We start from the raw sequence: 24,389 nt of genomic DNA, 5'->3' as shown, positions 1-24,389 counted from the left end.
CCACACCAACCTGATCTTTTCTTTGAGAATATAACCAATGTTTTCAACAAAGGAAATACAGTAGGTCTAATCTACCTTGATGTCAGGAAGGCATTTGATACAGTTCCACATGAGAAATTATGAGTTAAATTGGAGAAGATGGGGATTAGAAGGAGAATTGAAAGCTGGATAAGGAACTGGTTAAAGGGGAGACTACAACAGGCCATACTGAATGGTGAACTGTCAGGCTGGAGGGAGGTTACTAGTGGAGTTCCTCAGGGATCAGTCCTGGGATCAATCTTATCAAACATTTTTTTATTAATGACCTTGTCACAAAAAGTGGGCGTGTGCTACTAGAATTTTCAGATGACACAAAATTGGGAGGGATTGTAAATACGGGGAAGGACCAAAATGTTGTACAAGAAGATCTGGATGACCTTGAAAACTTTGAAAAGGTAATAGAAATGGGGTGAAATGTAATAGTGCAAAGTGCAAGGTCATGCTAATAGGGACTAACAAGATTTTTTTTTGCTGAAAGCTGGGGATATATCAGATGAAAGGGAGACCTGGGTATATTTGTCCGTCCTAGGATGACCCTGAGCTGCCAATGTGATGTGGCCATGAAAAAGGTGAATGCAGTCCTAGGATGTACCAGGCGAGGTATTTCCAATAGTGTTAGGGAAGTGTTACTTCCATTATACGAGGCACGGGGGAGACCTCATATTGAATAGTGTGCGCAATTCTGGTCCCCCAGTTTGAATTAATCTCTCAAGCATGGAACAGGTGCAGAGAAGGGCTACTAGGATGATCCAATTAATAGAGCCACCTACCTTATGAGAGGAAACTTAAGGAGCTTGGCTTGTTTAGCCTAATCAAACGAAGGCTGAGGAGAGATATGATTGTCTATAAATACCTCAGAGGCATAAACACCAAGGAGGGAGAGGAGTTAGTTAAGTGCCAGTTTGGACACAAGAACAAATGGGTATAAACTGGCCATCAACAAGTTCAGGCTTGAAATGAGACAAAGGTTTCTCAACCATCAGGGGAGTGCGCTTCTGGAACAGACTTCCCAAGGGAGCAGTAGGGCAGAAAACTGAACTGCTACAACGGAGTTTCATAAGTTTATGGACTGCATGGAATTATGAGATGTGGCCCATCGGTGACTGCTGTTGGCAAATATCTCCAATGGCTAGAGATGGGACTCTAGATCGGTAATGCCCTGACTTAATACAGAGAATTTTTTTCTTGGTGTCTGACTGGTGGGTCTTGCCCACATGCTCAGAGTCTGATTGCCATATTTGGGGTCGGGAAGGAATTTTCCCCCAGGTCAGACTGGCAGAGATGCTGGGACTTTTTCACTTTCCTTTTCATCATGGGTCACTTGCTGGTTTAAACTAGAGTAAATGATGGATCCTCTGTAACTTGAAGTCTTTAAATCAAGTTTTAAGGATGCTAGTGACTCAGCCAGAGGTTATGGGCTTTTTACAGGAGTGGGTGAGTGAGGTTCTGTGGCCTGTAATGTGTAGGAGGTCAGACTAGATGATCATGATGGTTCCTTCTGGCCTTAAAATCTGAGTCTAACTTCCAGCCGCTAGATAATGTTTTGCCTTTCTCTGCTAGACTGAAGAGCCCATTATTAAACATTTGTTCTGCATGTAGATACTTACAGACTGATCAAGTCACCCCTTAACCTTCTCTTTGTTAAGCTAAGTAGATTGTGCTCCTTGAGTCTGTCACAAAAAGGCAGGTTTTCTAATCCTTAAATCATTTTTGTGGCTCTTGTCTGAACCCTCTCAAATTTTTCAACATCCTTCTTGAATGGTGAACACCAGCACTGGACACAGGATTCCAGCAGTGGTCGCGCCAGAGCTAAATACAGAGGTCAAATAGCCTCTCTGCCCCTACGCGAGATTCCCCTGTTTGTGCCTCCAAGGATCGCAGTAGGCCCTTTTGGCCACAGTGTCTCTCTGGGATCTCCTGTTCAGCCGATTATCCACCACACCCCCCCAAACCTTTTTTTTCAGTCACCACTTCCCAGGGTAGAGAGCCCCATCATGAAATCATAGCCTGGATGCTTTGTTTCTAGATGTACACATTTAGCCATATTAAGACGAATATTGTTTGCTTGTGCCCATCTGTCAAGGCAGAAGCCCCACCCTGTCACTCCAAGTGCAGAAGTGCGGCCCGCAAGGATTTTAAAAATTAGTATTTCCCACCTTGTATTAAGCTCCCAAGGTTACAGCTCTTCTCTGACCTTGGCTTGGTAAATGCTGCCACCACCCAAATGCAAGAAAACCCCCTTGGACCCAGGAAGGAGCACTTGGGAATTCCTCCCTGTGGGGTACCCTCAAGCCGTTTCACCCCTGCTCCAAGGAAGAGCTGAGAAAGAAAACAAAGGAAATTAGCTGTGGCTGCCAGCTAATCAAACATGCACAAACCTCTTAAGACACCAAAAATCCAATCCTGTTCTTAAAAAAGGTAAATTTTATTAAAATCAAAAAGAAAGAAAATACATCTGGAATTTAGGCTTTTGCTAGATTTTAAAAGAGCAATTCCAAAAATCAGGCACCCAAAATAGTTTTCTTGGGGGTTTAGCTTAAAGGTTACAAGCAAACAAAAGCATCTGGGGTTAGCACAGAGGAGTCCACAAGCCAATAAGAAATAAAAGAAATAACCCTGATCGCGTCTAGCTAAATACTCTGATCTATGTACACATTGGAGTTCAGATAAGTAGTTCTAGGCATGATCTGATAATTTATGGTCATACCTGGCTTAAGCTGCTTATAGCATGGCTGCTCTGTCACTCCAGCCCAGAGAACAACAGATGAAGGGAAAGTTTCTTTTCCAATTTTAAAAAGTTCTACCTTCCCATTGGCTCTTTCGGTCAGGTGCCCAATTTTTTTCTTTCATTGGGGGGACTTTTTAACCCTTTAAAGGTAAAGCAATTAAAGAACAGCTACCAAGAGGGATTTTATAGCTAGCTGGCTGGCTGGGTGTCCATCAAAGGGAGCTCTCCCACCTTTATTTATCACACCATCTTACCAAGTGATCCAGATTGCTTTATGTTCGTGACCTGTCCTCTTCATTATTTACCACTCCCCAGATTTTTGTGATGTCATCTGCAATGTTTATAAGTTAGGATTTTGTTTTCTTCCAGGTCATTCATAAAAATACTCAATACTGCAAGGCCAAGAACTTAGCCATGTGGGACTCCATTAGATACACACCCATTTGATGAGGATTCCATGTTTACAATTGCATTGTGAGACCTATCAGTTAGCCAGCTTTAAATCCATTTAATGTGTGCCATGCTAATTTTATATCATTCTAGTATTTTAATCAAAATGTTGTGGTACCAACTCAAATCTAAGTATATTAGATTAGGAATATTTAGGAATATACTTAAGAATCTAAGTATATTACATCAGCGTTATTACCTTTATCGACCAAACTTGTAATTTCATAAAAAAGATCATTACTTTGGCAAGATCTATTTTCTATAAACCCATGTTGATTGGCATTAATTGTTATATTCCTTTAATTTTTTATTAATGAGTCCTATATCAGCCACTTCATTATCTTGCCTGAGTTTGATGTCAGACTAACAGCACTATAATTACCCATGTCATCCCATTTACCCTTTTAAAATATTGACACATTAGCTTTCTTCCAGACTTCTTGAACTTCCCCTGTGTTCCAAGACTTATTGAAAAATCAACATCAATGGTCCAGTGAGCTCCTGAGCCAGCTCTTTTAAAACTCTTGGATGCAAGTTCTCCAGACCTGCTGATTTAAAGAAGTCTAACTTAGCAGCTGCTGTTTAACATCCTCCTGAGATACTAGTGCAATGGAAAGAGTGTTTTCATATTATATGACCACAATATTTTTTACCAAATATAGAACGGAAATATTTATTGAACACTTCTGCCTTTTCTGCATTGGTAGTATTGATAATTCTACCATTTCCATCTAGTAATGGACCAATACCACTGTTAGGGGTATTTTTTTTTTGTTCTTAATATACTTTTAAATAATCCTTCTTACTGTCCTTAACTCTGCCAGCCATAGATTTTTCCTCATGTCCCTTTGCTTCCCTTACCAATGTTCTTATCACACACATTTCCTGGGAACCCTGGGACCATGAGTTTCCTCAATCGGGGACCCTGCTTTCTTTCCCCTCCAGTAATGGGCCCTTCTTCTAATGGATGTGTTTTTGGCTCTGTGTTAAGCCCCGGCCTTTCCAAGCCTCATACCCTGATAAATGGGGGAAGGGGTAAACCCCTTAGCGAAGCTGCTGTCTTGACCAGTGTGCTGCAGGATACCCAGTCGCCCCCCTAGTAATGCTCCATCTGTCTGGGGCTCACATGAGTCTCTTGGCGTGCCTCAGCTCTTCACACTTGCAGCACGTTACCCCTGGGACGTCATGCTTCTCAGCCCTGAATGGTTTCTCCTCAGTCCTTGGTTTGGCTGTGATCAGCCATTATGGTCTCTGGTATCTGAGACCCAGCGTCCTTTGTAACCCAGACCTCCGCAGGTGCCTGAGTGTTCTGTGCCAGCTAGTAATCCCCATTGTCTCTGACGCCCACCAGCAGACCAGTCCTGCCTATGGCACCCACCCCCAGTAGGCAGGACCACCTGACTCCTTTTTCTTTCCTGTGTGCAATGGCTGAGCCTGTCTGGTTGCTGTCATGGGGGCCCCGCTTTCAGTCCAGTCAGTGACAGGTTGTCTTAGGGTTGTCATTGCTCCATGTGCCGATCTGGGATATTGGCCATCTCATGCTTGAGACAGTTGTTAGCATTGCTCTGTGTCGTCCTCGGCCTTGATAGGAGTGTTCTCAGGTCCCACTCCTAGAACCATGTTGTAACGGTGGGCACGCCCTGCTGGAGGGCTCCCTGGCATCCAGTGTGGAACCAGAGTTACATCTCTGCCTCAGTTTCCCCTAATGGACTTTTAGTAAGCTCAGTGAGGCTTGTACATGGTGAACAATACATACAAGGGCTCTAGTTTATTGAATCAACTGCCAGACGTGGTAGGGAAACACGCCTTCTGTTTTTCCTGTCAGTCCCCAGGCTTTGCTCCCTGGGCTCTGCAGTCCCTCCCCTGTGGCCTCATGAGAGCCTGTAGAGCTCTGTAGTGCTGTCCTCTGGAGCATCCCATCTGTGTCCTGGGGCTGTTCCTTTCCCCAGGAGCCCCTGGGAGTAGCTGTCTATCTAGTTCCTAGTAGTTTCCTTTCTCTGTTCTAGGCTTCAGCCTGAGCCATCCTAACTCTTTGAGGGCCAGGTGTTCTTGAGCTAGCTGCCAGCTACTTATCCAGTCAGCCATCCACAGGTGGATCTGGCTTGGCTTGTTCTCCTTAGCAGAGCCTGACACAGGAGGACTGGATGTCTGCCTCTCCAGAGGGCCACCCCAGGACAGGGCTTCACTCCTGCTGCAGTTGATAAATTGACCTGGCCCTAACCATGCAGTACCTCAAGGTGCCTCTGCCCAGTTCAGAGAACCGTGCGGCTAGGAGGGGCTGCCAGGGTCATCTCATCCAACCCCCGGGCAGGGTGCAGGATTTGTTGCGTCTAAACCATCCCAGACAGATGGCTCCAGGCTCCTTTTGAAAACCTCCAGCAAAGGAGCTTCCACAGCCTCCCAAGGTGTTTTTCATTGTCCTACTGTTCTTACAGGTAGGAAATGTATCCTGAGATTTAATCTAAATCTGTTCTGCTGTAGTTTGAACCCATGGCCTCTTGTCCTGCCCCCTTTTCTCCATTTTTCTTATGGCAGCCTTTTAACTATCTGAAGACCGCTGTCATGCCCCCCCCTTAATCTTCTCTTTTCCAAACTAAACATACCCAGTTCCTTCAGCCTTTGCTCATATAGCTTGCATTCCATCCCTTTGATCATCTTTGTCGCTCGCCTCTGGATCCCTTCCAGTTTCTTTACATCCTTTCTATACATTGGTGACCAAAACTGGACACAGTTCCCCAGCCTAACAACCGCCAAACAGAGCAATACGATCACGTCCTGTGACTTGCATGCTGTACCTCTCTTAATGCAACCTGAAATTGCATTTGCTTTTGCAACAGCATTGCATTGCTGACTCATGTTGAGGTTGTGATCCACCACAACGCCCAGATTCTTCTCTGCAGTGCCGCGAGCAAGTCAGTTTTACCCCATTCTGTATTTGCTCCCTTGTTTTTTCATCCCTTAGTGTAGCACCTTTAATTTGTCTTTGCTGAATTTCATTGTGATTTCTATAGCCCACTTCTCCAGTTAATCAAAATCCCTCTGAATTTTATCCCCCTCAGTGTTGGCAACCTGCCCTAGCTTTGTTTCATCTGAAAATTTGATCAGTCTGCTCTCTGGTCCTACTTCGAGGTTATTAATAAAGATGTTAAACACTGGACCCAGAGCAGATCCCTGTGGAATCCCACTTGAGACCTCCTGACATTCCATTAATAGCTACTCTTTGTTTGCGGTTGTTTAACCAATTGTGTATCCATTTAATAGCAGTTCTGTCGAGCCCGCATTTCTCCAGCTTCGCTATCAGAATGTCACCTGGGACTGGGTCAAAAGCCTTGCTGAAGACTCTAGGTATACTATATCCACTGCATTCCCCCCAGCCACCAAACCAGTTACCCTCTCAAAGAAGGAAATCAAGCTGGTTTGGCATGATTTGTTCTTGGTAAATCCAGGCTGGCTGCTAGTGATCACCTCTCCCTCCTCCCGGTATTCGCAAAGTGAATGTTTTATACATGGTTCTAGTAGTCTCTCAGGTATCAAGGTGAGGCTGACTTGTCGATAGCTCCCTGGCTCCTCCTTTCCCCTTTTTTAAAGATGGGCCCTACGTTAGCCCTTCTCCAGGCTTCCGGGACCTCTCCGGTCATCCATGAGCTTCTAAATATTGTTGCCAGGGGCTCCGAGAGTTCTTCAGCTAATTCATTCAGTACCCTGAGGTGAATAACATCTGGCCTAGCTGATTTGAATTCATTCAGATGAGTCAGAAGATCTGACACGTTCTTTACTTGTCCTGATCTGCATGCTTTCCCATTTATTGTCTGTAATAACTTTGCTGCGAGTCTGATCACCTGTTGTTTTTTGTGAGAAGACTGAAGCAAAGTAGGCACTGAGCAGCTCTGCCTTCCTCTCCTCTACCATCGCCAGCTCACCTTCTCCACTGAGCAGTGCACCCACGCCATCCTGGACTGCTCTTCTGTGTCTGACAGATTTGAAGGAACTGCCCCCCCCCTCCTGTTGTCTCTAACATTCCTTGTCAGCTGTAACTCATTCCTTGCTTTAGAGTAACAGCCGTGTTAGTCTGTATCCGCAAAAAGAAAAGGAGGACTTGTGGCACCTTAGAGACTAACCAATTTATTTGAGCATAAGCTTTTGTGAGCTGCAGCTCACTTCATCAGATGCATTCAGTGAGCTGTAGCTTACGAAAGCTTATGCTCACATAAATTTGTTAGTCTCTAAGGTGCCACAAGTCCTCCATTCCTTGCTTTGTAATTCATTCCATTGCTCACCGTTTGTCATTTCCTTTTAGCTGGTGCACAGGCCACATGATTCCCGTCCAGTTAATTTTGAGAATAAGATTTTGCCACCATCTGTTACCCCGTTCCTGATGCCATCTCTTTCCGGGCCAGTCTCGCCTGGCTCTGTAACCCTCGGTAGCTCCTGCTTCTGGTACAGGAAGAGACCTCACAGGCTATTGTGCTGTCAGTTTAGTTCCCACCACCTTCCCCGCTGGTGGATTTTATTACTGCCTCCCAAGGCCCTTTATTCCCTAGGTCTCTGAATTCCCCAGCATTTGTTCCCCTGCAATCTAAGCCCACTGCGCAGCCATGTTCTGAGATGGTCTGTTCCTCGCTGTGTTTAATTCAGTCAGCTTGGGGTCAAAGTGTCCAGGTTCCCTCTCACTCTCCTTCTCTCAGGCAGCTCCTTGCTACCCGTAGTCAGGGCTTCTCCCTGGCTGAGTTCCTTGCGTTCTGCAGTGATGCATTTTCTTCTGTGGAGTTTTCTTGGAGCAAATAGATGAAGACAAGACTGGTGACTTTCATGCCATTTGGGATCCTGTCAGAGGAACGATCCAACAGCCGCTAGCCTAGATGAGCAAAATGCTGATGCCTCAGGAACTCCTGATACTGATGGAGAGCAATTGAGCAGATGACTCTGTGTAATCGGCTACCAGCAGCCAGAGCTAGAGCGGGGAAGCCTGGGCAATTCGCTAACGCAGAGTCCATCCTTCCTTGACACAGTACTCAGGGAGAGGGAGATGCCGGGTACGGGACTTGCCTGCAAGTAGGAGGGTGGTCCTGCGCTCTCTCCTGCAACGGGCCGTGGGGTGGAGAGAGCTCTCTCCACGTCTGTGCACCTTCAAAATTCAGTGCAAGTTTTTACCTCTGTTCATAATAGTTTTGGGTCTGGCTGCCTCCCCTCCTCCCTCCATTCCCTGGACACCTCAGCACGCACCTTATTCTCCATGTCTCTGAGCCGTGTAGCTGCACGTTAGAAGTTCAGAGGGGAGTCTCCAAAGCTCTACACAACTCCACCCTCCTGCATCTCCTGTCCCCCTCGGCCTCCCTGTTCTGCCAAAAGCCCCTTCACCTCCCCCAGTCTCTTCTCTACTGTTGCCCCCCTCTGCCCCCCAGAACAGCCCCTCCATCCATCCCTGCACCTCTGTAATGTAACGTTCTGTTAGGAGAGACCCTGCTCTTGGGGCCAGGAGCCTGGGCGCTGAGGGGCCCATGCTGGGAGACTAGGGACCCGGGATCATGGGCCTGTGCTGGGAGAGTCTCTGCTCTGTTTTTCAGCCAGTGATTTTGGGCTGTTCCTTTCGGATGAGGACCCAAAGAAGGGGATTTGGCTGGAAGCTGGGAAGGCTCTGGACTACTACATGCTCCGCAATGGGGTAAGTGCAGAGTCCCCGCACATCCCTCCCCAAGCTCTGGACTAGGACATGCCCTGCAGTGCAGTATGTGCTCTACCAGCCCCAGCCCCAGCATGGGATTCCTTATGCTCTGCAGTGCCTGGTGCAGCCTGCTTCATAGCCCTGGGTACTCCCTCCGCCTCCCTGGCAGGGCTGTTCCTCGGGGGCGGGTGGGGTTCCCTGGTACAGAGGGGAGGGTGTGGTGACCACATGCCTCTGCGGGTGGGACCGCTCGCTGGCGCTAACATCGAGCATCTCTGCTGCAGGACACCATGGAGTACAAGAAGAAGCAACGACCGCTCAAGATTCGCATGCTGGATGGGACAGTTAAAACGGTCATGGTGGACGACTCCAAAACGGTCACAGACATGCTCATGACAATCTGTGCCCGGATCGGTAAGGGAGGGAGCACTGTGCAGGCCAGAGCTGGGGGCAGGATGGGAGGGTGCGATATCCAGCTTGGAGAGGTCGGGGGGAACGAGGGGACATTGCTTGGCTGTGGGGTGGCGAGAGGATAGGGAGGAGACGTTGCCTGGTGAGGGGGCAAGAGGATGGTGTGGGCGTATTGCCTGGCTGGGACGCAGTGGCGAGAGGATGGGGAGAGGGGGCGTTGCCTGGCTGTAGGGGGTCGGGGAGAGTGGGGGGCAGTGTCTGCAGGCAGGTAGGGTGTGCTGCCGTTCAGGGATGTTGCCCAGGCAGGGGGTGTCTGTGCCCCATAGGGCGTCTTGCAGGGATGCTGAGCTGGGCAGGGGGAGCTCCGTGTTCTCCAGGGGCTCTCCAGCCCAGGGTGCCGGGCAGGCTATGATGGGCGTTGTGCTGTCTGCCCCTGCAGGCATCACCAATCATGACGAGTACTCGCTGGTGCGGGAGATGATGGAGGAGAAGAAGGAGGAGATCACTGGCACTCTCAAGAAGGACAAAACCTTGCTGCGGGATGAGAAGAAAATGGAGAAACTCAAGCAGAAGTTGCACACGGATGATGAGTGTACGGACCTGCACTGTGCTGGGGGCACGAGGGGTGGGGCCAGCCTGCACTGCGGGCGGCAAGTGGGCGCTGTGGGGTGAGGCCGGTCCCGGGGGGCGGCCGGTGCTGTGGATGGAGGGAGGTTGTCCCTGCTTAGTGTCTCTCAGTGCCTTGGGTCAGTCGGTCTGTGCCACGCCCTGGGGGGGACTGGCTGTGGGGCCGGCGCTTGGCCCTGCTCACGTTCTGTGCTCTCGGCAGTGAACTGGCTGGATCACGGGCGAACGCTGCGCGAGCAGGGCATCGACGACAACGAGACGCTGCTGCTACGGCGCAAGTTCTTCTACTCCGATCAGAACGTGGACTCCAGGGACCCGGTGCAGCTCAACCTGCTCTACGTGCAGGTACCTGCCCCCCAGCCTGCCTCTCGACTGGAGCCCTGCCGCCAAAGCTTAGCTAGTGACCCTTCCCCCTCCCCAGGCCATGCGGGTCCTCTCCAGCCTCAGCCCCGGGCTGCTCAGGGCTGGTGTCCTGGGTTCTCTGGCCCCGATGCTTTGGGGCTTTGCCGTGTGGCTTGCGCTCTGGTACCTGGTTCAGGGCAGCTCTCCGTGGCTGGGAGCCAGCGCTCTGCCAGCTGATTGCTCTCTATGCCCGCCGATGGGAGACTAGGAAGGACTTGGCTTAGTTTGGAGCAAGAGAGATTTAGGCCCTGTCTGTACTAGCATTTATGTCAGCAAAAGTCATGTCGCTCGGCATGTGAAAAACACCCCCTGAGAGACACAAGTTCCCCCAGCAACGTGCTCGTGTGCCCAGCACTAGGTCGGCGGGAGATGCTCTCCCCTGACACAGCGACAACCGCTCGCGGAGTTGGTTTTATGATGTCGCCGGGAGAGCGGCTACATGAGCGACCTGATAGCAGCACAGCTGCGTTGGTACGGCTTGGCCACTCTCAGCTCGCCACTGTCGACGTGGCCAGAGTCTGGACGTTAGGCCTGGCTCTCTCCCCGCAGGGATGGTTCAGCAGGTGACCCAAGGAGGCTGTGGAGTCCCCGTCATTGCAGGGTTTTAGGAGGAGACCGGACGAACCCCGTCCGGGATGGTTTGGTGTCAGTTCATCCTGCTGCAGCAGGCTGGACTGGCTGAGCTCTTGGGGTCCTTCCTGCCCTGCCCTGCCCTGCCCTGCCCTGCTTCAGGTCAGCTTCCTGCTCCCTTCTAGCCCTTCCCCTGGGGAACTAGCATTGTCTGTGCTTTCGCGGGGTCGGGGGGGCAGCTCAGGCTGCTGCCCTGTGTGCGCGTGGGAGATGGGCTGCCCTGGTCTCGCACCTCCTGTCCCTCAGGGGCTGCTGCTTCTTAGCCCCAAGGAGAAGTGTTTGAGCGGCTAGTAAGGTATCTTTCCCTCCCCACCATACACTCTGTGCAAGGCTAGGCCCCAGCTAGCTCCTGGGCCTGACGTGTCCCCCACCCCCTGGCAAAACCACAAAGCAGCTTAGCCCCAAGGCAGCAAACGGTCCCCTTCGGAGCGCTGGCCAGGAACAGGCTCCGTAACAGTCTCTCCAGACAGTCATGTTAAGCCACAGTGCAGGAACTGGCCCCCCAGCCAGAGTGTGGTTCCCTTCCCCTCTCCTTCCTCCGCCATCGTGTGGCTCCCCTCCCTCCTGCCCCAGCCAGTGTGCGACCCCCATCCCCTCCTCTTCCTCCCTCCCTCCCAGCCAGTGTGCGGTTTCCTTCCCTTCTTCTTCCTCTCTTCCCCCCCCCCCCCCAACCAGCGTGCGGTTCCCTTCCCCTCTTCTTCCTCTGCCCCCGCCTCCAGTGTGTGGCTCCCCTCCCTCCTGCTCCAGCCACTGTGCGACCCCCATCCCCTCGCCTTCCTCCTCACCCCCAGCCAGCGTGTGGCTCCCCTCCCTCCCCCCCAGCCAGTGTGCAACCCCTATCCCCTCTTCTTCCTCCCCCCCCCCCCAGCCAGCTTGTGGCCCCCATCCCCTCTTCTTCCTCCCCACGCCCCAGTCAGTGTGTGGCTCCCCTCCCCCAGGCCAATGCCCCAGACTCACCCTTCTCCTCTCCCGCAGGCTCGTGATGACATTCTGAACGGCTCTCACCCTGTCTCCTTCGACAAGGCCTGCGAGTTTGCTGGGTTCCAGTGTCAGATCCAGTTTGGCCCTCACAATGAGCAGAAGCACAAGCCAGGCTTTCTGGAGTGAGTGTCCCAAGGAGCCTGCTGAGGTGCCTCCCGCAGGCCAGCCCACCCCCCATTTCCCCCCAGTGCAGCATTTGGCTCAGCACTACTGTGAGGGCAGAGCCCCCGGCCTGCTCCCTGCCACACCCCATTGTAGGGAGCTCTCGCTCGGGTACTGGGGCTGCAGCCGTTTGGGCTCTGGGTACCTCTGCAGTGCGGAGGGGTCTGCTTTGGGGATGAGGGTCCTGACAGAGCCCTGAGCTGCAGGACCCCGGTTCCCCTCTTCGGCCTCTTCCATGTCCGCTATGCCCGAAGGGCTCTCTCCCTGCTCGTGCCCTGCCTGGGGCTCCTATGGGGGCTGATGCCAGGACTTGGCACTGGGGCTTATCCCAGGCCCATGCTGGGGGCCGGACAGGCCTGCGCCAGGCTCTGCCGGTAACAGCGGTTCTGCTGTCCTTGCAGCCTGAAGGACTTCCTGCCCAAGGAGTACATCAAGCAGAAAGGCGAGCGCAAGATCTTCATGGTGAGTGTTCAGAGCTGGGGCAGGCCACTTCCTGTGCCTGGCCTGGGATCTCTTCACCTGGCCTGGCCACAGCCAGGACCTTGCCTCTCCCGAGGTTGCAGCGCCCAGTCCCTGCAGATGAGCCAGCAGCCTGGCGTGGCCACTCAGATGGGGCATCTGGGGCTTCGGTCACTTGGTGTGCAGCTGCAGCTGGGTTGGAGCCTGGTAGAATCCTAGCATACCAGGGTTGGAAGGGACCTCAGGAGTCATCTAGTCCCACCCCCTGCTCAAAGCAGGACCAATCCCCAACTAAATCATCCCAGCCAGGGCTTTGTCAAGCCTGACCTTAAAAACTTCTAAGGAAGGAGATTCCACCACCTCCCTAGGTAACGCATTCCAGTGCTTCACCACCCTCCTAGTGAAAAAGTTTTTCCTAATATCCAACCTAAACCTTCCCCACTGCAACTTGAGACCATTACTCCTCGTTCTGTCATCTGCCCCCACTGAGAACAGCCAAGCTCCATCCTCTTTGGAACCCCCTTTCAGGTAGTTGAAAGAGCTATCAAATCCCCCCTCATTCTTCTCTTCCACAGACTAAACAATCCCAGTTCCCTCAGCCTCTCCTCATAAGTCACGTGTTCCAGTCCCCTAATCATTTTTGTTGCCCTCCACAGGACTCTTTCCAATTTTTCCACATCCTTCTTGTAGTGTGGGGCCCAAAACTGGACACAGTACTCCAGATGAGGCCTCACCAATATCGAATAAAGGGGAACGATCACGTCCCTCGATCTGCTGGCGATGCCCCTACGTATACATCCCAAAATGCCATTGGCCTTCTTGGCAACAAGGGAACACTGTTCACTCATATCCAGCTTCTCGTCCACTGTAACCCCTAGGTCCTTTTCTGCAGAACTGCTGCAGAGCCATTCTGTCCCTAGTCTGTAGGAGTGCATGGGATTCTTCCGTCCTAAGTGCAGAACTCTGCACTTGTCCTTGTTGAACCTCATCAGATTTCTTTTGGCCCAACCCTCTAGATTCATAGATATTTAGGTCAGAAGGGACCATTATGATCATCTAGTCTGACCTCCTACACAACGCAGGCCACAGAATTTCACCCACCACTCCTGCAAAAAACCTCACACCTATATATGTGCTACTGAAGTCCTCAAATTATAGTTTAAAGACTTCAAGGAGCAGACAGTCCTCCAGCAAGTGACCCGTGCCCCATGCTACAGAGGAAGGCGAAAAACCTCCAGGGCCTCTTCCAATCTGCCCTGGAAGAAAATTCCTTCCCGACCCCAAATATGGCGATCAGTTAAACCCTGAGCATATGGGCAAGATTCATCAGCCAGATACTACAGAAAATTCTTTCCTGGGTAACTCGGATCCCACCCCATCTAATATCCCATCACAGGCCATTGGGCCTATTTACCATGAGTATTTAATTACCAAAACCATGTTATCCTATCATACCATCTCCTCCATAAACTTATCGAGTTTAATCTTAAAGCCAGATAGATCTTTTGCCCCCACTGCTTCCCTTGGAAGGCTATTCCAAAACTTCACTCCTTTGATGGTTAGAAACCTTCGTCTAATTTCTAGTCTAAATTTCCTGGTGGCCAGTTTATATCCATTTGTTTTTGTGTCCACATTGGTACTGAACTTAAGTAATTCCTCTCCCTCTCCAGTATTTATCCCTCTGATATATTTATAGAGAGCAATCATATCTCCCCTCAACCTTCTTTTAGTTAGGCTAAACAAGCCAAGCTCCTTGAGTCTCCTTTCATAAGATAAGTTTTCCATTCCTCGAATCATCCTAGTAGCCCTTCTCTGTACCTGTTCCAGTTTGAATTCATCCTTCTTAAACATGGGAGACCAGAACTGCACACAGTATTCCAGGTGAGGTCTCACCAGTGCCTTGTATAACGGTACTAAAACCTCCTTATCCCTACTGGAAATACCTCTCCTGATGCATCCCAAGACCGCATTAGCTTTTTTCACAGCCATATCACATTGGCAGCTCATAGTCATCCTATGATCAATCAATACTCAAAGGTCCTTTTCCTCCTTCGTTACTTCTAATTATGCGTCCCTAGCTTATAACTAAAATTATTGTTATTAATCCCTAAATGCATGACTTTACGCTTCTCACTATTAAATTTCATCCTATTACTATTACTCCAGTTTAGAAGGTCATCCAGATCCTCCTGTAGGATATCCCTGTCCTTCTCTAAATTGGCAATATCTTCCAGCTTTGTATCATCTGCAAACTTTATTAGCACACTCCCACTTTTTGTGCCAAGGTCAGTAATAAAAAGATTGGTCCCAAAATCGATCCTTGAGGAACTCCACTGGTAACCTCCCTCCAGCCTGACAGTTCACCTTTTAGTAGGACCCGTTGTAGTCTCCCCTTTAACCAATTCCTTATCCACCTTTCAATTTTCCTATTGATCCCCATCTTATCCAATTTAACTAATAATTCCCCATGTGGCACGGTATCAAATGCCTTACTGAAATCTAGGTAAATTAGATCCACTGCGTTTCCTTTGTCTAAAAAATCTGTTACTTTCTCAAAGAAGGAGATCAGGTTGGTTTGGCACGATCTACCTTTTGTAAAACCATGTTGTATTTTGTCCCATTTACCATTGACTTCAATGTCCTTAACTACCTTCTCCTTCAAAATTTTATCCAAGACCTTGCATACTACAGATGTCAAACTAACAGGCCTGTAGTTACCCGGATCACTTTTTTTTCCTTTCTTAAAAATAGGAACTATGTTAGCAATTCTCCAATCATACGGTACAACCCCTGAGTTTACAGATTCATTAAAATTTTTTGCTAATGGGTTTGCAATTTAATGTGCCAATTCCTTTAATATTCTTGGATGAAGATTATCTGGGCCCCCCAATTTAGTCCCATTAAGCTGTTCGAGTTTGGCTTCTACCTCAAATATGGTAAAATCTACCTCCATATCCTCATTCCCATTTGTCATGCTAATTTGTCTAGGTCCCTCTGTATCCTATCCCTACCCTCCAGGGTGTCTACCTCTCCTCCCAGTTTAGTGTCATCTGCAAACTTGCTGAGGGTGCAATCCACACCATCCTCCAGATCATTAATGAAGATATTGAACAAAACCGGTCCCAAGACCGACCCTTGGGGCACTCCACTTGATACCGGCTGCCAACTAGACACTGAGCCATTGATCACTACCTGTTGAGCCCGACGATCTAGCCAGCTTTCTATCCACCTTATAGCTCCTGGGAGAGCCCATAACGGGGGGAGGGGCGGGGGTACGCCTGCCGGGAGGGGCAGGGGATACACCGGCTGCGGGAGAGGCTGGGTAGTGGTTCAGGCTGGCGAGCACAGCTGCTGTGAGGGGAGGTTCATGGAGGGCTGGCGGAAGGCAGGGTGGGAGAGAGCAGGACGAGGGCCGGGTGGGGGCCGATGGCTGGGAGGGCTGTGACAGGGTGGCTGGGAGAAGTGGTGGATAGGAGGCGGGAGGGCCCCAGTGGCTGGGAGGGCCGTGACAGGGTGGCCGGGGCAGAGGGGGGACAGGAAGGGATGGGGCATGCTGTGGGGAGCCATGGCATTGGGGTGATCGGCTCTGCTCTCTCAGGCTCACAAGAACTGCGGCAACATGAGCGAGATTGAGGCCAAAGTTCGCTACGTGAAACTCGCCCGCTCCCTGAAAACCTACGGAGTCTCCTTCTTCCTGGTCAAGGTGAGCCAGCGGTTCCCCATGTGCCCCGGGCCTCCTGTCCCTGCCACCCCTCCAGCTATTGGGGTCCATGCGACCCCCCCCAACACCCCTCCCCACACCTGCCTTCAGGGCTCCCTTCCTCTCTCCTCTTCTCACGTATTCTCTCCTTCCTTCATCACTGGGGCATCATCCAGCGGAGTGGGGCCCGTGGGGCTGTGCCCTCACTAATGGGACATTGCCCTGCTGGTGGAGCTGGGCCCTGCTGGTGGCTTTGCTTTGGGCAGCTGTAACCCTTCCCTGTCCTGGTGCTAGGAGAAGATGAAGGGAAAGAACAAGCTGGTGCCGCGGCTGCTGGGGATCACCAAAGAGTGTGTGATGCGTGTGGACGAGAAAACCAAGGAGGTGATTCAGGAGTGGAACCTCACCAACATCAAACGCTGGGCTGCCTCGCCCAAGAGCTTCACCCTGGTAAGGACCTGACCCCCAGCACCCTCCAGCCTGCCTCCCATTGCCTTCAGCCTGTCCCTCCCAGACCACATCTGCCTCTGGGGCTGGGGTGCCTCGCCCAAGAGCAACCCTGGTAAGGGCCTGTCCCACAGCACCCTCCAGCCTGCTCCTCCCAGACCACATCTGCCTCTGGGGCTGGGGTGCCTCTCCCAAGAGCATCACCCTGGTAAGGGCCTGTCCCACAGTGTCCTGCCCCACTGACTCTCCTGTTCCAGCACTGCATCCTCCCTGATCGCACCAGCCTCCAGTGCTGGGGAGCGTCTGCCAAGAGCTTCCCCTGGGTAAGGCCTGGACTCTTGCCCCTCTCCAACACCTCTGGCCAAGCACACCTCTGGCCAAGCCATGCCTCCCACACCTCTGCTTGCCTTCTGGGTTCCCTCCCCCTCAGGCACATGGGTTCACTGTGGGGCAGAGCAGTACCTTTGGCATGGAGCTGAGGTGCAAGCCAAGCTGAGCAGGGCAGCAGGGGCCTGCTCTGGTGCTGCCCAGTGCCCTGTCGCTGTAGGATTTCGGAGATTACCAGGATGGGTACTACTCAGTGCAGACGACAGAAGGGGAGCAGATCGCCCAGCTTATCGCCGGCTATATTGACATCATCCTGAAAAAGGTGAGGCTGCAGGGGGGGTGCTCCGGGTGAGGCTGGGCTCCGGTGAGGCTGGGCGGGAGAGGGGTGCGCGGGGGGGTGTATGTGGGGGGCGAGGCTGGGTGGGAGAGGGGTGCGCGGGGGGGTGTATGTGGGGGGCGAGGCTGGGTGGGAGAGGGGTGCGCGGGGGGGTGTATGTGGGGGGCGAGGCTGGGTGGGAGAGGGGTGCGCGGGGGTGAGCGCTCTGGGGGCCGAGAGAGGGGTGCGCGGGGGGGGTGTATCGGGGGGCGAGAGAGGGGTGCGCGGGGGGGGGTGTATCGGGGGGCGAGAGAGGGGTGCGTGGGGGGGGGTGTATCGGGGGGCAGTCCTGTCATGAGAAGGGGGGCGTATCGGGGGGCAGTCCTGTCATGAGAAGGGGGGCAGCTGTATAGGCTCCGCTGAACTCCCAGGAAAAGGCTCCTGTTCTGCTGGGCTGGAAGGAGTCACGCTGCTGCAAGGAGCAGAGGGCAGGTGGGTGGGGGCTGAGGCCAGCCCAGCTGTGGGGTCTCATGGGGTTTAGTGCTCAGGAGTCAGGAATAGCAGAGTTGTTGATGCTCCCGCCTCCTGTAGCTGCTGCATGGGATCAAGCAGGGAGAGCAGCAGCTTCCCCTCCCCCTCGCCCTCCCCCTCGCCCTCCTGTAGTCACAGGGGGATCCCACTATCTGCAAAATCTCCTGGCCCCTCCTCAACCAGCCCCCAGCAGGGCTCGGAAGCCATGCTGGGCCTGTCCCAAGGCCGGGTCTCTGCACCCTCCTCTGTGGGACTCCCCTGGGGTTGATGCTGACTAATGGACTCTGTGTCTCTCTCTCTCGGTGTCCCACAGAAAAAGAGCAAAGATCACTTTGGGCTGGAGGGAGATGAGGAGTCCACCATGCTGGAAGATTCTGTCTCTCCCAAGAAGTATGGCTCTGGGCAACCGGCGGGGAGGGCTCTGGGGAAGGAGGGCTCAGTCCCTCGGGTTGGCTGCAGGGTTGTGCATGAAGCATGTAGATGTGTCGGCTGTTCTACAGTGAGTGTGAGCGGGGCTCTCCCAGCCAACTCACCGTGCTGCATGTGAGGGCTGCCAGCTCCGTGAGCAGTGGGGAGCGGGGCAGGAGACCCCCCCCCCAGCATTGCGATTACTGGCTTGTCAGCCTGACACTGAACCTGGGCAAGGTAATGGAGCAGCCGATACAGGACTCGAGTACTAAAGGAGAGTCATAGCTTCTGTCTGACTAACTCGACATCTTGTTTCAATGAGATTTCGAGCCTGGATGGCAAAGGTGAGTGTTGATGAGATGTACTTAGACTCCCCGAGATGTGTTGCTCGTGTCCGTTCCATGCCCTGCCCTCCTGCCCCTCTGTCAGAGTCGCTGGTAAGAAGGAACTGAGAGGGTGTAGGGCTGACAGCGTCTGATATGCCGACGCATGAGCGTGGCACTCCGGGGGTGGGGGGACGCCACAGCCTGCCCTACGCTAAGGCAAAAATCTCAGGTGGCCGCGCACACCTAGAATGCCATGGGCATGAGCAACACCTCTCGAAGAACAGTTACGGAGCCGCTTTTGTACTAGTGGGCTCTTCAGCCTAGCAGAGGACGGTGGAACTCAATCCAGTGGCTGGGAGTTGAAGCTAGACACATTCAGAGTGTAAATGTTTGATGGAAGGTCGTTTGCTGTTGGAGCCATCAACGAAGGGTCACGCTGGGCTCTCCATCCCTGACAATACTGAAAGCAATCAGATGTGTTTCTGAAAGGCCTGCTCTCGCTCAGGGTCGGTTTCTGGCCTGTGCTGTGCAGAGGGTGAGACCTACCAAGCACCATGGCCCTTTTGGGCCCTGTGAGCTGAGCTGTAGCCGGTGGTGCTGATTCTCTTGCAGGTCGACTGTTCTGCAGCAGCAGTTTAACCGTGTAGGCAAGGTGGAGCACGGCTCCGTAGCCCTGCCAGCCATCATGCGCTCAGGGGCCGGCGGGCCAGAGAACTTCCAGGTTGGCACAATGCCACAGGCGCAGCAGCAGGTCACCAGTGGCCAGATGCACCGAGGGCACATGCCCCCCCTGGTAAGAATTGCTTCTGCCACAGACAGCTGGCTCTGCCCGTCTTTGACTGATCGTGGGGAATGTGTTGGGATGGGCCATTCTCCCCTGGGCTGGGTGTCCATCACACCAAGTTAATTGGCACGCTGCCCTTGGGCGTTCTCACAGACATCCCCGTGTAGACCCCTTTTCCATCTTTCTCTGCGCTGCACCATTCCCTCCAAACCGCTCTTGGATCCCCCTGTCCACGGTCGCTTGGGTCCTCCTTTCAGCCTGAGCTCCCTGCAGCTGGGCACCTCTTCCAGCTCGGCATTGCCAGCAGCTTGTCGGCACCCGTGGCATCTGGCCCTGCCCAGGCTGGTGGCCCCTGCAGCGGTGTGTGTGGCAAGGGGCTTTTCCTTGACCTGGCTCAGCAGCCTTACCCCACTTGTGCTCCGTGTGGGGCAGCAATCTCTGCCCTAGAAGCTGGATGTGCCCCCCTCCCACTCCAGCAGGGGCCCTGCTCGGCTGGTGCTGTGTTCATGGAGTGGGGGAGGCATGACACAGACTTGCTGACACCGGCCTCGTGCATCTCCTTTGGCCCAAGATGTGGCTAGCCCTGAGCTGCCTGTGTTCCCAAATGTCGCCCTCGGCGTGGGTGTCGCACACAGCTCCAGATCTTTCCTTGTTCGGTCTATCCAGGTAGGGGCCCTGGCTCCGGGCTTTGCCCAGGGCTTGGCGAGAGGTGCTGGCCTTCTCTGGGAAGGCCTCATCGGGCTCCCAGCTGGACCCCTGGCAACCTGTAGGCACCTTGCACTGGTCAGCTCAGCGGGGGGCTCTGGGCAGGCCGTGTTCCCTCCCCGTCACTGTGGAGTGGCTGTCATGCCACGCATTGGACGCAATGCTGGCTGTGTCCTCTGTGCAGAAACACCTGCCCAAAGCCTCAGCATGGGCAGCCACTTTCCTGTCCCTCTGCATGGGTCAGCACAGCACCCACAGAGTGCTGAGCGGGGCAGGGACCGAGCGGGCGCTCAGCCCCTGCAGTGCCCTGAGCCCAGTTCCCCTCGTGTGTTGCAGACCTCAGCCCAGCAGGCCCTGACGGGCACCATCAACTCCAGCATGCAGGCCGTGCACGCGGCACAGGCCACCCTGGATGACTTTGAGACGCTGCCACCCCTTGGGCAGGACGCTGTGAGTGTTCGAATACCCAAGCCCTTCCCAAGCCCGGCGGGGGGCAGGGTATGGAGTTGCTGGGGAGGACCTTGTTCTGTGAGGTTGCCTGTCCCCAGGGGTGAGGGGGCCACGTCTCTGGGAGTGACTTCTGCCCTGAGGAGGTCTGTCCCATGAGGGGCAGGTCTAGGGGACCCAGATCCCAAACGTAAGAATGGCCCTTCTGGGTCAGACCAAGGGTCCATCTAGCCCAGTCTCCTGACAGTGACCAAAGCCAGGTGCCCCAGAGGGAATGCACAGAACAGGGAATCAAGTGATCCATCCCCTGTCGCCCATTCCCAGTTTCTGGTAATCAGAGGCGAGGGACACCATCCCTGTCCATCCTGGCTAATAGCGACTGAGGGACCGATCCTCCATGAACTTATCTAGTTCTCTTTTGAGCTCAGGGAGGGGCTGAGGAGGCACCAGCTGCCCCGGGGGTGGGTCCCCTCCCCCTCTTACAGCTGCCCTGGGTGTGGTGTGTGTTGTGTGTGTCCTACCCCCCCCCCCCCAACCCACCTTCACAGGTAGGGCTGAGGGGTCCCTGGGCTGACTCTGCTCTCGCTTTTTCAGGCTTCCAAAGCCTGGCGCAAGAACAAGATGGACGAGTCGAAGCACGAGATCCATTCGCAGGTGGACGCCATCACTGCCGGCACTGCCTCCGTGGTGAACCTGACTGCAGGTGTGTCTTGGGGCTGGGCTGCAAGGGATCCCTGCCCCTGCCTAGTGCTTGGACCTCTGCGTCTGGTGTGACCCAAGATTGGACCCTGGGGTAGAGACTGTCTGCCCCTTCCCCCAGCAAGGCCCGTGCCCCGGACCCTGCCCCCACGCAGCAGAAATCCTATCTACGCTGCCCCCTTCCACCTGCTGCCAGTGCTCTGCCCCGTGCCCCTCTTGGGTCCCGAGGAGCTTGGCTCCCACGGCCTCGCCCCTGCTCTGAGTTGCTGCTTTCCCTCTGAATGTGAGTGTATCACACAGTTCCCATAGGGGCGCTGGCCTCCCAGCCCAGTGCACCACATGCCAGCTGCATGTCAGGCCTGGGCTGTGCCCCCTTGGCTCCAGGATGGGCAGGGGAGTCGGGCCAGGCAGTCGCTGAGCTGGGGCAGGGTGGGTGCTCCCCTGTCTCCTTGGGCTGTGGGGGCTACTTGCTGCCCATGCTGCTCCCACTTACTCCTGCCTCCGCCCTGCGCAGGGGACCCGGCCGACACGGATTACACGGCCGTGGGCTGTGCCGTCACCACCATCTCCTCCAACCTGACCGAGATGTCCAAGGGCGTGAAGCTGCTGGCCGCGCTCATGGAAGACGAAGGTGGGAATGGGCGACAGCTCCTGCAGGCTGCCAAGAACCTGGCAAGTGCCGTCTCAGACCTGCTGAAAACTGCGCAGCCAGCCAGTGCCGAGGTGAGTGTGGGGCAGGGGAGGGAAGGGGAAAAGAGGAACAGAGGGGAGCAGCTGGGTGGGGCTCCGAGGGCTGACCATGTGTTTGCCCTGGTTCCCTGCAGCCGCGACAGAACCTGCTGCAAGCGGCCGGCACCGTGGGCCAGACAAGCGGGGAGCTGCTGCAGCAGATTGGAGAGAGCGACACTGATCCTCGGTTCCAGGTGAGTGCAGCCCTGGCCAGGGGAGGGGCGGGGTGGATGGACACTAATGGAAGCAGGTCCTTTTCCCAGAATTGTCCTGCGGGTCCCTTCTCCCAGCATGGAGGCCGGGGCAGGCGGTGTGGGTTGCCCCAGCCTGGGACCTGTGGACGACGGCTGTGCCAGGTACACAGAGGGCAGGGCCACTCCTGCCCCCAGCTGGAGCCTCCACAGAGTAACGCTTCTTCTCTTGTGGATTCCTGTGCAGATCCCAGAGAGCCGCCGCGCTCGGACCCTGCCCACCTCAGAGCCAAAGACGGTAAAGGGTGGGGAGCGCAGGGGCTCCCAGCCTTCCTCTCGGGAACACAATCAGCTGGGTTCTTTGGGAAGGGAACTTGCCAAAATCTGCTTTTCCTGTAACTGAATCTTGGAAGTCCATGCACTCAGGTCACTCTGCTCCAGTGACAACTCACAGCTCTTTCCCGCACCCCCAAATCCCTAGCACTGGCCCCCCCAGTCACCTCTGCTCCAGTGACTACTCACAGCTCTGCCCTGCACCCCCAAGCACTGTCGTCCCCTAGTCCTCCGTCCGTCCCCCGCCCAGTCCCCTCTGCTCCTGTGGACCCGCCCCTTCCCCCAGCACTGGCTGTTCCTGGGCGAGCAGGGCCCTCCGGCCTGGGCTCAAGCTGGCATTGGGGCCGCACAGATGCCTAGTGCTCTCATGGGCACCCGGCCAGTGGGGCTTGGGGAGATGGAGCTGAGAGGTGCTCGGAGCAAGGAGCGGGCTGCAGGAGTCCATGAAGGGAAGGTTAGAGAGAGGCAGCCAGCAGGGAACAAGGGGCTGAGAGTGATGGGGCTGGTCTGTCTCAGCCGCTCGCAGGACTTACCGTTCTAGGCCCTGAGGCTCTTGTCTGCGCTGCAGGCCGAGGGGCTGGGTCAGGCACAGTGACTGGCATGTAGCCGTTCAGACGCACACCAAGGGGAGCTGTGCAGTCCGAGCCCCAGCCTGACCTCCATCTGCCAGGCTCTGCCACTCAGCAGCCAGACCCGAGTGTATCCACTTCCAGCCTCCCGCATTCTCCTGTCGGGGTCGCTTCTGCTGCAGACAGTTAATCTGGGTGTGACTGGGACTGGGAACTAATGAGCTTGGTGCATGTCTTCTGGCTTGTGATTGTGGCTGGAACTGGTGACGGGTCGGGGGAAAGCAGCCTCTGGCTGCAGCAGATTGAGGAGCAAGGGAGGTAAGGCCTACCGGGGCTGGAGCTGTCTGTAGCAGGGGCTCTGGGTGAGGGAGCTGGACTGCCAGGGCAGGGTGTGGTTTGGCCGGCCATGTGTGCAAGGCCAGGGCCTCGTGGCCTGTGCCTGCAGGCTGCCATGTGCCGCGTGTGGAGCGCTGTGTGGGGGTTGTGGAGTTGTTGATTGCTGCGTGTGCTGCCTGGTGTTGCCTGCAGCGTGTTGTGTCGGTGGTTGTCTGTTGTGTGCTGTCAGAGCCGTGGGTCTGCTGAGGGGCAGGCGGTTGCCTGGAGTGTGGCTGGTGGTGATGTTACCCGAGGTGTGCCCATCGGGTGGTGACACTTGCTCGGCGCCTGCCGCATGTGCCGTGCCTCAGTACTGGCCGCAGCCCGCAGTGGGCGGTGCCCACTGTTGCCCGCAGGTGTTGCTGACTCTGAGCCCTCCCTGGGGCTGGTTAGATGAGAAGTTCCTACGAACTCCTGTTTCCCTGTTGAATATTTCACGAGGTTCTGGGTGGGCCTGCCAGCTGGCCTGCAGCTCCATGCCCCGGGGCCTGCACTGATCCTCTGCCTCCCCCCAGGACATGCTCATGCAACTGGCTAAGGCCGTGGCCAGCGCAGCCGCTGCGCTGGTCCTGAAAGCCAAGAATGTGGCCCAGAAGACAGAGGACTCGGCACTGCAGACCCAGGTGATCGCGGCTGCAACGCAGTGCGCCCTCTCCACCTCCCAGCTGGTGGCCTGCACCAAGGTAAGAGCTGGCTCAGAAGCCAGGTGGCTTAACCCTTGCCTGCCCGCACACCTCCCCTGCTCTGTGCCCAGCACCCTCGGGTCAGCGCTGCAGAGCTGGCATAGTGCGAAAGGCGAGAGCTCCACGCTCTGCAGAGCTGCTCAGAAAGCCCAGCTGGGCAGCCCCGGGGAGCTACTCCCAGGGCCAGTTCTCCGTGTCCGCCAGCTGCTCGCTCTAATTTGTCTGGGCCCTGGGTACCTCCCAGCCCCTTGTGCTGCCCCGCGTTCAT

General features: G+C 54.5%; 1 protein-coding gene across 2 annotated transcripts in view; it reads left to right on the top strand.

The window, feature by feature from the left end:
* Nucleotides 1–24,389, top strand: part of TLN1 (talin 1) — a 134,400-nt gene that overhangs the window by 57,147 nt on the left and 52,864 nt on the right. For both annotated transcript variants that reach the window (XM_084629453.1, XM_084629454.1), the window contains exons 3-18: nucleotides 8,782–8,879; nucleotides 9,164–9,293; nucleotides 9,730–9,882; nucleotides 10,120–10,262; nucleotides 11,925–12,052; nucleotides 12,494–12,554; nucleotides 16,150–16,254; nucleotides 16,546–16,701; nucleotides 17,246–17,347; nucleotides 18,186–18,262; nucleotides 19,219–19,399; nucleotides 20,432–20,545; nucleotides 21,137–21,245; nucleotides 21,756–21,964; nucleotides 22,066–22,164; nucleotides 23,954–24,121. In XM_084629453.1, coding sequence (XP_084485579.1) covers nucleotides 8,782–8,879; nucleotides 9,164–9,293; nucleotides 9,730–9,882; nucleotides 10,120–10,262; nucleotides 11,925–12,052; nucleotides 12,494–12,554; nucleotides 16,150–16,254; nucleotides 16,546–16,701; nucleotides 17,246–17,347; nucleotides 18,186–18,262; nucleotides 19,219–19,399; nucleotides 20,432–20,545; nucleotides 21,137–21,245; nucleotides 21,756–21,964; nucleotides 22,066–22,164; nucleotides 23,954–24,121 — 2,033 coding nt within the window. The remainder of the gene's footprint in view (nucleotides 1–8,781; nucleotides 8,880–9,163; nucleotides 9,294–9,729; nucleotides 9,883–10,119; nucleotides 10,263–11,924; nucleotides 12,053–12,493; nucleotides 12,555–16,149; nucleotides 16,255–16,545; nucleotides 16,702–17,245; nucleotides 17,348–18,185; nucleotides 18,263–19,218; nucleotides 19,400–20,431; nucleotides 20,546–21,136; nucleotides 21,246–21,755; nucleotides 21,965–22,065; nucleotides 22,165–23,953; nucleotides 24,122–24,389) is intronic.

The sequence above is a fragment of the Lepidochelys olivacea genome (assembly GCF_965140295.1).
Source record: "Lepidochelys olivacea isolate rLepOli2 genome assembly, chromosome: 5".
NCBI lineage: Eukaryota > Metazoa > Chordata > Testudines > Cheloniidae > Lepidochelys > Lepidochelys olivacea.
This window is presented reverse-complemented; position numbering and strand designations above follow the sequence as displayed.